General features: G+C 33.6%; 1 protein-coding gene across 1 annotated transcript; it reads left to right on the top strand.

Annotated features, from left to right (window-relative positions):
- Positions 1-1,492: 1,492 nt before the first annotated feature.
- Positions 1,493-14,375, top strand: LOC134275771 (zinc finger protein 665-like). Its single transcript, XM_062758066.1, has 3 exons — positions 1,493-1,556; positions 6,848-7,912; positions 12,340-14,375. The coding sequence occupies exons 1-3, from the start codon at positions 1,503-1,505 to the stop codon at positions 13,528-13,530; spliced, it is 2,310 nt and encodes a 769-aa protein (XP_062614050.1). The 5' UTR covers positions 1,493-1,502; the 3' UTR covers positions 13,531-14,375.
- Positions 14,376-14,627: the final 252 nt, after the last annotated feature.

Below are 14,627 nucleotides of genomic sequence, written 5' to 3'. Positions count from 1 at the left end.
ATGATTGTGTATAAATACATTTGTTTAAAATTGGAGTTCTTACTTTATAAAAATCAAATGTCATATGAATATTTAATCAAAGGAGATAAAATTGAATTCAAGCATCAATTTTACTATCCTTTTTTACATGGTGGAATACATACATACATGTATTTGCTCCTTCAAGTTCAACTGATGAAGTAACAATGGTACATAAATAAGATTTTCAATGTTAAATATTTTAACTGTAACCTATCTGAAATAGTAATAAGTAAAAACACTTATAATTTATATGAATAGGTAGTTTGGAGTTATTGAAATTGTATATCTATCACGTATCAACCATGTACAGAAGAATGGAGGAAATTCGGATTAGGAAAAAACGAGCTTTTTAGGGCTTTCACAAATCATGTAGTACTGTTAAATGGAAAAGATGAAGGATATTTAAGAACAGTAGGACCATGCTGCTGTGATTTATTTCATTGGTTGGGAGTTTTGAATGAAAAACATGTGGAAATGTCTGTTTTTCAGTAAGGGGACTGGTCGAATGAATTCGGCCCCTGCAGAATTTTCATTCGCCATGTGGGCGAGCAAGTTATAAATTTTAAGAGCCCACACCAAATTTTACTCGCAATTTGCGAGTGGGCGAGCGTTAATTTTAAACCCTGGGGTAAAAACAGACTATAGGAACTCTTTTATTAGAGGAGGTAAACAATTTCGTCACGGGAGCCATATTTTGAACGCAGATTTCAGTGAATATTTTTATGTTGGGATTTACATGCCCTAAACAGTAAGCTATGTAGAAATAATAGTGACAGAGAGTCAAATAAACACTTAAATGACTTGATTGAAGCGAACAGCAGTGTGGTCTAGGTGAATAATTCTTGCTATAGGCGACTGAAGTTGGGACTTAATTTCCAGATGTGAATTATTAATGGTCGTCCAGGGATTCTGCGACAGCGTCAGTCCAAATATCTAGCCTAGCAGAATCTCAACAGGGAATAGAGGCTCAAACAATTGTTTATTTTTCAGAAGAACAATACTCCCTACCCCACGATTGCCAGTATAAAAAGTTAAAGTTGGTTATATAATGAAGGAAAATCAGCACGTTGACCTCCAATATGGCGGCTAGTGGGAAATAACTCTTGTAAATTTTGGTCTACTGAAAACTATCTATACAGCTGATACAAATTCTCAAGCAGGACCTTAAACAACTCACAATTGATCAATCATGTTAAAAATAGAATATGCTCTATAGAGACTTTTGATTTGAAATGCAAAATAAGGTGCACGATGATGTGTGATGCACAGTTAAAAGCTTTGAAAAGTATTGCAGTTTGGACATTTAATCAATTATATGTTATGGAAAATTGAATGTCAATTTCATTGATATTGTAAAAAATGTAAATATATCCTATATATGTATATTTTAAATGCACATTTCTTGAAATTTTATATAAAGGCTGAAAATTTATGATAAATTGAGTGTCTTTTCTTGTTCAATTGTAGAAAAGGAAGAGACAATGGGGAATTCTCACCCTGTAAATGAGAAAGAAGAAAATCAGGAAAATATAAAGGTAAAAATTGTTTTTCTGTTAAAATTTTATTGAAACACATCCTGTAGAAGCATATTCTTTTGTGGGGATGAAATTTGGTTGATTTGTTATCTGAAATACTTTTATAGGCATTTAATTTTGAGGCTTTGAAAATAACACTATGATTCAAAATCATGTGTTTCTTTGAAGTCATCTGTAGCATACAGAAAAATACATATAGAAACTGTAAATGTAGCAAAGATATGACAATTAAACTGCACAGTAAAGCAAGAAAAGACTGCACAATATAAGTGCCAGAAAAACAAAGGTTGTATTCATAAGTTTCGTGTATGTCAAGGTCTTGCCACTTTTTTTTTTTAGCTCAAACTTGTAAACAAAATTCAACTGGAGCAAGGTGAGAGATATGCTTTAACAACTTTTTAAAATGATTGCATCAGAATTTTTGGTCTATTTTTAGTTATTCCTAATTTCCTAGGTACTTGTGACCATGGTTACCATGGTAACTTATTCAACTTTTCTGCACATACATACAATAGGGAAGAAGAAGTATTTAGGAATATATTTGGGGCAGACTGAAATTATTTTTACTTTTATTTTTCTCCATAAAAATAAGTTTTTAGGTTCTGAACCCTGAAATTTTCTGAAACGTAATGCTTTTAGGAATTGAACAAAGTTTACTCGGGTCATGAAAAACTACATTTGTCAATTTTCCCCTTTGTGCATCATGGTGTCTCTTTAAATCTGTTTATAATTGTGAACAATAAAATTAACAAAATTTACCCCCCCCCCCCGGAAATATTTCTGCTTTTACAGTATTAACCTTTAGCCCATAGGGTTAGTATTAAGCTCAATTGAGCTGAAGTGTGAAGTTAGTTTATCAGATCACATTTTTTTCTGTCATCTCTCTGTCTGTGTAGTTGAAAACCCTTTGGCTTCTTCCCCAGAATCCCATATGCAATCTGAACAAAAGTTACCACAAAGCATCCTTTAGTAAAGGGAATGAAAAATTGTGTAAATAAAGGGAGAAAGGGCCATATCCCTCTTTCAATAGGAGTTAATTAGGAATTAGTGAAAATTAAAATATGTTTGCAACTTTTTGAAATATTCATATCAAGAACCACAAGGTCCAAAAACTTAGGCCATCCTTAAAAAAATGTTTGTTTGGAATTGCCGCCTGAAGGGTTTCAGACACAGGAGGAAGGGAGGGAAATTATTTTTTTTAATTGAAGATAAATTAAATTTTTTTTTATAAAAATCTCAGTAAACAGTAAATATGTATACATTTTCTTACTTTTAAAAAAAGTATCTACCATCAACAATAAAACCTAATTTTACATAGGTCTGACATGTGATAAATGTAATGGGCAAAAAAATTGATTAAATAAAAAAAAATCTTCCTACTTTTGGTCAATAATTTTTTTTCAGGAGGGGGCATTTCAATGAGGCGGGAGGCAATTCCAAACAAACTATAATTTTATTTTGGCCTTATGTGAAACCTTAATATTTACATTAACATTTACATTAAATGTTTTCCTTTATATAACACAACTGAAAGGAATCTCTATAACTGTATCAATACAGGTACGGGGTCAAGAGGTCAAAGATGTGCGTTGGATAATCGTTTGATGTAATTTCTCAGTGACATCATAAAGGGTCGACGCGTTCATTGGATTACATACTTGCCGTTGAGTTTGAAAAATAATGTATTTCACACTCTTAAAGTCACAATCAGACAAATAAAAAGCCCGAATAAGTCACAAATGTAAATATAAGTTATATTAAGATCTCATTTTATAACATGTATTGGGATTTTAATACATGTTGGTCACAAGATTAAATTCCATAGAGCCCGAAGGGTTTTTGATGAATTTAAATCCGTTCCGACCCGTATTTATAGACGATAGATATTTAAAAATGATAAAGGACATTATTTCCTAAATATCATAGAGTCATGTTTGTTGATATGACCCCTAGCGGTAGAGTAGGGTCGAATTGTTGGATGAAAAATTTACTGATGAATAACCTGTAAAACATCTCATGAGAAGCAAAACCATGATTAGTTGTATTGATATATGGAAGTATCATCAGATTGAGTTTGTTGTTATCATGACACCTGTAAGCTACGAAATAATCCCTTCTCACTCAATCTCAGCTAGACAGGAAAGGATTATACATTTTGCTCATCATTTTCGATGATGGATACCAATGGGTAGGTTGGGGTCACAGCAGGAATCAAAGCTTTACAAATGGGCTAAAAATACAAAAAAAATTGCTAATGAAAAACAATGGCCATATTGACTAAAAAGAGTGTTGTGGTCCATGGACCCATTGCTGGAAGTCTACTTATACCATTTAAGGTCCAAGTCAAAAGTCAAGGTAGTTATAATTTACTTAATCATTTATCACTTAATCTGTCTTATGTTTGCATGCATGGTATTCAATTTGTCAGCATGGCTAGGTATGTTATAGGATGGGCAACATCAGCATCAATGCTTAAGTAGCATCTGTAGAAAAAAAGCATTTCTAAACCACTTCAAACTTAATTGACCATCTTAGGTCATTTATACCTGACCATACGCACATGCTCATCAGAGTTGATTATTAGCTCTTCTGAGCCAAAGGCTCAAAGAGCTAATGCTATGGCCATTTGTGCGGTGTGCGGCGTGCGGTGTGCGTTAACTTTTTAGAATATGAGCCATAACTCAAGAACCCTTTGGCCAATTAGTGTCAAATTTGTCACAGGGTATCCTTGGCCCAAGGGCTACCATTTATACTAAAATAAGGGTTGGGACCCTAAAACAAGGGGAGATAATCAGGAAAACAAAACCAAAAGTACTGGTTGCAAAAAAATCTTCTTCTCCGGAACCACCAGGCAGATCTTCACCAAAATTACATACAATAATCAGAATATGTTGAAGATTAAAAATTGTTCAAGGCATGACCCTGGGGCAAAGGGCGTGGTCTCAAGGTCACTTCAAAGTTGACTTGAATTTACAATTAATGAAAATGTCTATATTTTGCTTACTATAAGGACTAGATCATCAAATCTTGTAAGTAGATGCATCTTACGACTTCACATCATGTTAACTCAAAAGTAGGTCACAGTGACCTACTTTTTTTAATTTTGCAGGCATGTGTTTTCAAATTGATTTGATGGCATATTTAGGACACTTTAAGGCCTATGATCATCAAACTTTGTCAGTTGATGCATCTTGGGTCCTTGAACAACGTCAACTTAAAAGTAGGTCACTGTGACCTACTTTTTGAACTTTATGACTTATCCTTTTTAAAACATTTCATCTCATTATTTCAGACACTGAGAGGGTTAGAATCATCAAATCTTGTAACTTGCTACATCTTGGGACCTTAAAAAATATTTAAGTAAAAGTAGGTCACTGTGACCTACTTTTAGAATTTTGCAGGCATTTGTTTTCAAATTGTTTTAAAGGCATATTTTGATTACCTTCAGACCAATGATCATCAAACTTGGTCAGCTGATGCATCTTGGAACTCTGAAAAATGTCAACCAAAATGTAGGTCATGGTGACCTACTTTCGACATTTTATGGCTATATTTCAGTATCTTATGTATTTATTGGCTTAGAATCATCAAACTTTGTGAGTTGATGCATCTTGGGTTTTCGGAGAGTGACGACCAAAAATTAGGTCACTGTGACCTACTTTCAATATTTTATAGCTATATTTATGTATTTCCAGTACTTATCGGCCTAGAATTATCAAACTTTGTCAGTTGATGCATTGGGTTTTCGGAGAATGTTGACCAAAAAGTAGGTCATGGTGACCTACTTTTGACATTTAATGGCTATATTTATGTATTTCTGGTACTTATCGGTTTAGAATCATCAAACTTTGTTAGTTTATGCCTCTTGGGTTTTCAGAGAATGTCGACCAAGAAGTAGGTCACAGTGACCTACTTTTGAATATCTCAGGTATTTATTGGCTTTGAATCATCAAACTTTGTCAATTGATGCATCTTGGGTTTTCGGAGAATGTTGACCAAAAAGTAAGTCAAGATGACCTACTTTTGACATTTTATGGCTATATTTAAGTATCTCCGGTACTTAATGGCTTAGAATCATCAAACTTTGTTAGTTTATGCCTCTTGGGTTTTCAGAGAATGTCGACCAAAAAGTAGGTCACGGTGACATACTTTTGAATATCTCAGGTATTTATTGGCTTAGAATCATCAAATTTTGTCAGTTGATGCATCTTGGGTTTTTCAAGAATGTAGACCAAAAAGCAGGTCAAGGTGACCTCTTTTGAATATCTCGAATACATATTGGCTTAGAATCTTCAATTTTAGTTAGTCTATTAATGCATCTTGAGTCCTCAGAAAACTTCAATCTTAAAGTAGGTCACCGTAACCTACTCATGTTTTTTTTTTTTATAGCTTTATTTAAATATCTTCAGTCCTAATTGGCTAAGAATCATCAAACTTTTTATCAGTTGATGCAACTTAGGTTTTAGGATACTTAGGGTTAGAGGCTTCAAGTACAAGTGATAGGTTGTACAATTTATCAGAAGAGCGATTCAAGGCCCTTGGGCCTCTTGTTTTGGATTGTGGAATGCTCACAACATTTGTACAATGGAATGCAGAAACCCAAGTTTTACCATTGTAAAACTATTGTTTGAAAATATGAGCAGGAAATTAGTAAATAATGATTTACATATTATATTATGTTTGTAAAATGCTTGGAAACATGCATCATGTCTTTCCATGGGAGAAACAACCTTATGCAATTCAACTCATTTAGCCGATTGCCGTTTTTCAGTTACGCTGATGTCTCACTTAGCATATGTAAATTAAATATGTAGGAAAAGAATATAGTTTCTAGGACCTGTGACATGTACAGTGTATTTACAATAAATCTGCAATCTAAAATAACATACTTTCTCTATTTAATTCTAATTTATTTACTACATGTACATCATAAATGTTCATCTAATTTGAGGTTGAAGGGTGTTTAAACAGCTTAGTTAAAAAATCTGAGCGAGATTTGTCGATACAGAAAAAATTTGAAGTGACATATACAATGAATCTTAGACCAGTGCCATATAAAGTGATTCAGGGAATCATGTCCAAACTTCTACGTTGTTAAGAAACACTCGCAACCTTTTTTAATCGACTTTGGTTCGAACCAATGACCTTTGGATCATGGAGCAAGTGCTCTACTGACTGTTAATATGCTGGATATATTGACGGATGTCTAGAAATGTATGTGTTTTGTCCCTAATATCATCAGTGAATGACACGGTATTGCACTATAACTGATTTGTTTGTTACACTTTCAGAGAAAAAAGGCAGCTTTTCCATCAAGATCGTATTCTCCAAGTGTTTCACATATTCAAGGCAATGCTGAGAACTTAAACAACTGTAAGGCAAATGATAATCAGATAGAGAAATTGGAAAGACACATCAGTAGTAGTGGAAATACAAAGTCCATTAACTGTAGCCACTGTGGGAAAATTTTCAGTTTTTCATGTCAATTACAGAGACACATGAGGATACATACAGGAGAAAAACCCTTCAAATGTGATGTGTGTCAGAAGGCATTTAGTCAATTTTGTACCTTACAAATGCACATGAGGATACATACAGGTGATAAACCTTACAAATGTGATGTGTGTGGGAAGGCATTCAACCAGGCATGTCACCTAGAGGCTCACCTGAGGATACACACAGGTGATAAACCTTTCAGTTGTTATGTATGCAAACAGGCATTTGCTCTTTCGGGACAGTTAAAGTATCACATGAGGACACATACAGGTGAAAAACCTTATACATGTGATGATTGTGGAAAGGCATTCCGCCACACAGGTAACTTAAATACACACAAGAGGACACATACAGTTGAAAAACCTTACAAATGTGTTGTGTGTGACAAGGCATTCAACCAGTCAAATACCTTAAAGGCGCACATTAGGATACACACGGGTGATAAACCTTATAATTGTTATGTATGCAAACAGGCATTTGCTCTTTCGGGACAGTTAAAGTATCACATGAGGACACACACAGGTGAGAAACCTTATAATTGTGATGTGTGTGGCAAGGCATTTCGCCACACGAGTAACTTAAACACACACAGGAGGACACATACTGGTGAGAAGCCTTATAAATGTGATATGTGTGGAAAATCATTCACTCTACTGTGTTCTTTAAAGAGACACATAAACATACATACTGGTGAAAAGCCTTATAAATGTGAACTGTGTAAAAAAGCATTTAGTGAAAAATCACACTTGAAAAATCACATGAAGTTGCACACAAGTGATAAACCTTATAAGTGTGAAGATTGTGGAAAGGGATTCCTTGAATTAAGGTGCTTACAGAAACACAGGAGGATACATACACGTGTTTAACCTTAAGAGTGAAATTTATGGGGAGTTTCATTCAATGCCATACTTTACGGAGTCACATGAGGGTACATACAAGTTATTATCAATGAGATGTGTGTGGAAAAACATCTTTTATACACATTGGGACTTAAAATTAGCAGTTGATGGAAACAAAGAATTTAAATCAGTTAACAGGAAATTGAGAATCATGTTATAAGCATAATAAGCAAATTGAAATGTATAGAATTGAATATAAGGATGAATATTATCAGACGATGTGACTTTTCCTTCACCTATAGTGATTATCTTTGCTTGGAATATCTGAGTAATGAAATATACGATGCAATCATTTTAATTTTCTTGTTTATAATTAATTAGCAGGAACTGGGGTAAAGGGATTTAGATTCATTTCAATGTGGAGACTTGGAACAGAACTAGACCTTCTGAAGATTGACTTATAATGAATTATTGTTGTTTTAAAAAGACACCGTGATGCATAAAGGGGAATCGTGACAAATGTTAAATTTTAGCATGACCCATGTTAATTTTGTTCAATTCCTAAAAGAATTGGGTTTCAAAAAATTATAGAATTCAGAACCAAAAAATTTTTTTTATGGAGAAAAATAAAAGGAACAAAATATTCAGTATTCCCCATTGCTAAATACCCTGGTACTTCTTTCTCCCTATTGTATGTGTGCGCAGAAAAGTTGAATAAGTTTCTTTACTTTAAGTTACCATGGTCTCAAGTATTCACGAAAGAATGTAAGTAGACCAAAAATTTTGATTTAATCTTTTTCAAAATTGTTAGAACATATTTTGACCTTTGCATGCTCCAGTTGAATTTTGTTTACATGTATTAGCCTAAAAAAAGTGATGTGACCTTGATATACATGACACAATGAAAAGGTAGATACAACCTTTATTTTTCCGGCACTTATATTGTGCAGTCTTTTCTTATATACTTATTATACCCCGCACAACAAGTTTGGTGAGGTATAATGTTTTCACACGTCTGTCAGAGTGTGAGCCAGTCAGTCCGTCAGTCCTGTTTTTAGCTCTACTGGTCAGAGACCAGAAGAGCTTATGCAATAGTAATGCGTCCGTCGTCTGTCCGTCTGTCTGTAAACATTTTTTTCAAAATGCTACTCCTCCTACAGTTTTGGTCTGATTTCAATATAACTTGGCACATAAGTAGACTACACTAAGATACATAATTCTGTGTATCGGTTTTTGATTTCGATGAATGTTGTTGCGGTTGTTACTAAAAATAGAAATTTCTGTGAAATTCTTTCAAAATGCTACTCCTCCAACAGTTTTGGTCTGATTTCAATATAACTTGGCACATAAGTAGACTACACTAAGATACATAATTCTGTGTATCGGTTTTTGATTTCGATGAACGTTGTTGCGGTTGTTACTAAAAATAGAAATTTCTGTGAAATTCTTTCAAAATGCTACTCCTCCAACAGTTTTGGTCTGATTTCAATATAACTTGGCACATAAGTAGACTACACTAAGATATATATTTCTGTATATTCGTTTTTGATTTCGATGAACGGTGTTGTGGTTGTTACTAAAAATAGAAATTTCTGTGAAATTCTTTCAAAATGCTACTCCTCCAACAGTTTTGGTCTGATTTCAATATAACTTGGCACATAAGTAGACTGCACTAAGATATATATTTCTGTATATTCTTTTTTGATTTCGATTAATGGTGTTGCTGTTGTTACTAAAAATAGAAATTTCTGTGAAATTCTTTCAAAATGCTACTCCTCCAACAGTTTTGGTCTGATTTCAATATAACTTAACACATAAGTAGACTACACTAAGATACATAATTCTGTATATCCATTTTTGATTTCGATGAATGGTGTTGCCGTTGTTACTAAAAATAGAAATTTCTGTGAAATTCTTTCAAAATGCTACTCCTTCTACAGTTTTGGTCTGATTTCAATATAACTAGGCACACAAGTAGACTACACTAAGATACATATTTCTTTGCATCCGTTTTCGATTTCGATGAATGGTGTTGCCGTTGTTACTAAAAATAGAAATTTCTGTGAAATTCTTTCAAAATGCTACTCCTTCTACAGTTTTGGTCTGATTTCAATATAACTTGGCACACAAGTAGACTACACCAAGATATATATTTCTTTGCATCCGTTTTTGATTTCGATGAATGGTGTTGCCGTTGTTACTAAAAATAGAAATTTCTGTGAAATTCTTTCAAAATGCTACTCCTTCTACAGTTTTGGTCTGATTTCAATATAACTTGGCACACAAGTAGACTACACTAAGATACATAATTCTGTGTATTTGTTTTTGATTTCGATGAACGGTGTGGCTGTTGTTACTAAAAATAGAAATTTCTGTGAAATTCTTTCAAAATGCTACTCCTCCTACAATTTTGGTCTGATTTCATTATACCTTGGCACACAAGTAGACTACACTAAGATACATAATTCTGTTTATCCGTTTTTGATTTCGATGAACGATGTTGCTGTTGTTACTAAAAATAGAAATTTCTGTGAAATTCTTTCAAAATGCTACTCCTTCTACAGTTTGAGTCTGATTTCAATATAACTTGGCACAAAAGTAGACTACACTAAGATACGTAATTCTGTTTACCTGTTTTTTGATTTCCATGATCGGTGTTGCCATGGTAACTAGAATAAGAAATTTTTGTTAAAAATTCTCAAAATGCTACTCCAAATACAGTTTAAGTCTGATTATAATATAATGTGGCATGCACGTAGACTACACTAGGAACATATTAAATAGACTTAATCAAGGATCATTCTTCTTTTTATTGCTGTGGTAAAGTTTCAATTCCCAACTGCTTAAGAACTTTTCTCTTCCTTTGCTATAAGTACAAACCAGTAGAGCTTCAGTCTCGACAGAGACTTCTGGGTTTTTTTTTTTTGGCAGCGCAACCACTCATAAACCACTGTACAGAATTTCGTCAATCTTTGGCAGATACTTTGGCAGATATTTAGGACACAATGTGTAGATGTGCATATTGCCAGAAAATTCAGATTTCTTTATGTTTTCCGTCAATTTCCGCACTTTGTAACTTAGGGTTTTGAACATACCTTGTATATAGAGATAAACAGTTTGTCAACACAACTCCTTAAACATGTTAAAAGTTTTCAAAGAGGACCATTCGATAATGTACGTAATATACCAAGTAGTTACATGTAAACGGGTATGGTAAACATTCGGAGGAAGACGAGAATGCACTACTTACGTTTATTGTTAAACGATATTGCAAAACGTACAGCCCTAAGGTATTTCTATGCTCAATTAAGTTTATGTTAACATTGCTTAAAACAAGATAGAGAAATGTGAGTGTTTACTTAAAAAGATTTTTAAAATGTTATTATGTACGATTTATTTTAACATTCAAACCCAAGCCTTCAATTTAGTGATTTGATACAAATTGATCAAATGCTCCATTAAGGGGTGTACGATTGAATTGAGTTTGATATAGGATACTGGAATTTTAAAAAACTTTTTCCCAACAGATGATCCGAAAAATTAAAAAAAAAAGTTTATGCCAGCATGTACAATTTCGGCTGTTCTGAAAGAAAATAAATTTTTATAGGAAAACAATAGAAAAACATGATTGATTACGCTTTTACTTCTGAAATACCACCAAAAATGTACTGAAATTACACCCTTGCAATGAAAATACATTCAAGATTGTTCAAATCATGATCCACAATGAGGTCACAATGCTGAACAGTTTTACATAAAAAATATAGTAAATATCTTTTATATATTCTTAAGAACAGCAAAATCATGATTGGTCATAGGCAGTGAGTGCAGACTTAACTTTGTTCAAATCATGACCATGGTTTGATAGGTTGGAGCCATAATGCATGAGCAAAGTTTTACTTAGGAATATATTGGTCATATTTTAGTTGGACAGCTTGGGGTGAGGAGCCACAATGCAAGTTCAAATGTAAATAGCCATAAAAACACAACTAGTCAAAGAAGGATATGGAGATGACGAACAGTATTCAATCAAAGTCCATTAAACAATACAAAATAGGAGCAGAGCGAACACGGACCTCCGAAATCTCAGAGGTGGGATCAGGTGCCATGGATGTGTGAACATCCTCTGTTGACTGTTCACACCCACCATATGCTCCTTGTCATGAAAGAAATATGGAAGCATGTTGATTTGAGTTTGTTCAAATCATACCCTCTCCCCTTTATTGAATGGTTGGGACCACATTTGTATTTAAACTTACCAAAAATCAAATGCTTTTAGCTTTTTTCACAGCCAAAGTGGTAAGTTGATCGATGTGATATTTGGGCCTCTTGTTTATGTATTATAGAACTTCAAAAAGGTTAAATGTTTTATCATGTTTTTCCGTAATTTTATGAGTAAGTAACTAAATATAAAATTACAACTGATTTTTTTTTTTTATCATTTACAGAGAGAGATGGCAGCACTATCATTCAGATCTCAAACTCAAAGTATGTTATGTATTCAAAGCGATGCTGAAAAGTTGAACAATTATAGTGGAAATGACAATCTAACAGAAGTATTAGAAATGCATAACAATGTACACGTAAGTGCAGAGCCGCATATACATGTTAGTGGAGAGCCGCATGAAAGTTACATCAGTGGAAAAGATTCGTCTCATTCAGATCATTTTCAGAAAGAATTTATGAAACAAAATGGTAAATTTTATAAATGTTCTGTGTGTGAAAAGACATTCCTTCGACCTAGTTCCCTGCAAGCGCACATGAGAGTCCACACTGGTGAAAAACTTTATGAATGTGTTGAATGTAAAAAGACATTCAGTGGAAATCAATACTTAAGGGTACATATGAGAGTACATACTAATTCTAGAAAATGTGATGTGTGTGAGAAGACATTCAGCAGACCTTATAACTTACAGGCTCATATGAGGATACATTCAGGTGAAAAACCTCATAAATGTGAGGTATGCGGAAAAGCATTCACTGTATCAAAATACCTATGGAGACACATGAGTAAACATACTGATGAGAAACCTTATAAATGTAATCTGTGTGAGAAGGCATTCAAACAATCTATTACTTTACAGGAACACATGAGGACACATACTGGTGATAAACCTCATAAATGCCACGTGTGTGGGAAGGCATTCTCTTTATCTGGATCATTTAGGCATCACATGAGGACACATACCGGTGAAAAACTTTACAAATGCGACGTGTGTGGGAAGCCATTTTCTGACTCCTGTAACTTAAGGAAGCACATAGAGACACATAGTGTCCTGAGAAATGAGAAGCTTTATGAATGCAATTTGTGTTTAAGATTATATTCTGATTTGAGTTCTTTACAGCAACACATAAAGATACATACTGATAGTAAACCATACCAATGTGATCTGTGTGAAAGAGCATATTTGAAAAAATCGAATTTGGATATTCATATGAGGAAACACACCGGAGAAAAGCCCTATAAATGTGATGTGTGTGGAACAGCTTTTCCTTTAGCGTGGAGCTTATCCAGACACATGAAGACACATACTGGTGAAAAACCTTTTGAATGTGATGTGTGTGGGGAAGCATTCACTGAGTCACATACCTTACGCAGTCACATGAAGCTACACATCAGTGACGAACATGATAAATGAAAAGTTACACACAAGTAACAAACATAGTAAATGCGAAGTTACACACAGGTGACAAATATTGTAAATTTGAAGTTACACACAGATGACAAATATTGTAAATGTGAAGTTACACACAATTGAAAAATATATTGTAAATGTGAAGTTACACACAGATGACAAATATTGTAAATGTGAAGTTACACACAGATGACAAATATTGTAAATGTGAAGGTATACACAGATGACAAATATTGCAAATGTGAAGTTACACACAGATGACAAATATTGTAAATGTGAAGTTATACACAGATGACAAATATTGTAAATGTGAAGTTATACACAGATGACAAATATTGTAAATGTGAAGTTACACACAGATGACAAATATTGTAAATGTGAATTCACACACAGATGACAAATATTATAAATGTGAAGTTACACACAGATGACAAATATTGTAAATGTGAAGTTACACACAGATGACAAATATTATAAATGTGAAGTTACACACAGATGACAAATATTGTAAATGTGAATTCACACACAGATGACAAATATTGTAAATGTGAAGTTACACATAAGTGTCAAACATAATAAATGAGAAGTGTGTGTGAAAAGGTGTTTTCCTTGTCAAAAATCTAGAAGAGAAACATAGAGATACATATGAATGTGTAGTATGTGGGATGGTATTCACTGCCCACTTTCATTTTGACGGTCGGTTACGGATTCCAATACTTACTTCAGCCTATAGAGATCTAGACGTTCTGAAAGACGATTGTGACATCACGTTCAAATTATACAAATCTATTTTGTGGAATAAACACTAATGTTCTTTTTCATGTAAACTCCAAAAAGTTTTTATTCAATAAATTATGATATCAATAGTCAATGTATTATATAACGTACTACAAATATACTATTTAAATGTATGTAGTAAAGTCCTTCTGGTCTCGCTACACTGATCATGACTGTTTCGATACGTACTTCGTCTGTTCTTGAGTTGTAGGTGAAACATATAGAAATAACGAATGGTTTTCAAGATCAAAACTCCATAAAACAATACAAAACAGGAGCAGAGCAAACACGGACCTCCAAAATATCATAGTGGGATCAGATGC

This window comes from Saccostrea cucullata, unplaced genomic scaffold, assembly GCF_032062105.1.
Source record: "Saccostrea cucullata isolate Sc308-1 unplaced genomic scaffold, CSIRO_AGI_Scuc_v1 ctg7430, whole genome shotgun sequence".
NCBI classification, from domain to species: Eukaryota; Metazoa; Mollusca; class Bivalvia; order Ostreida; family Ostreidae; genus Saccostrea; species Saccostrea cuccullata.
This window is presented reverse-complemented; position numbering and strand designations above follow the sequence as displayed.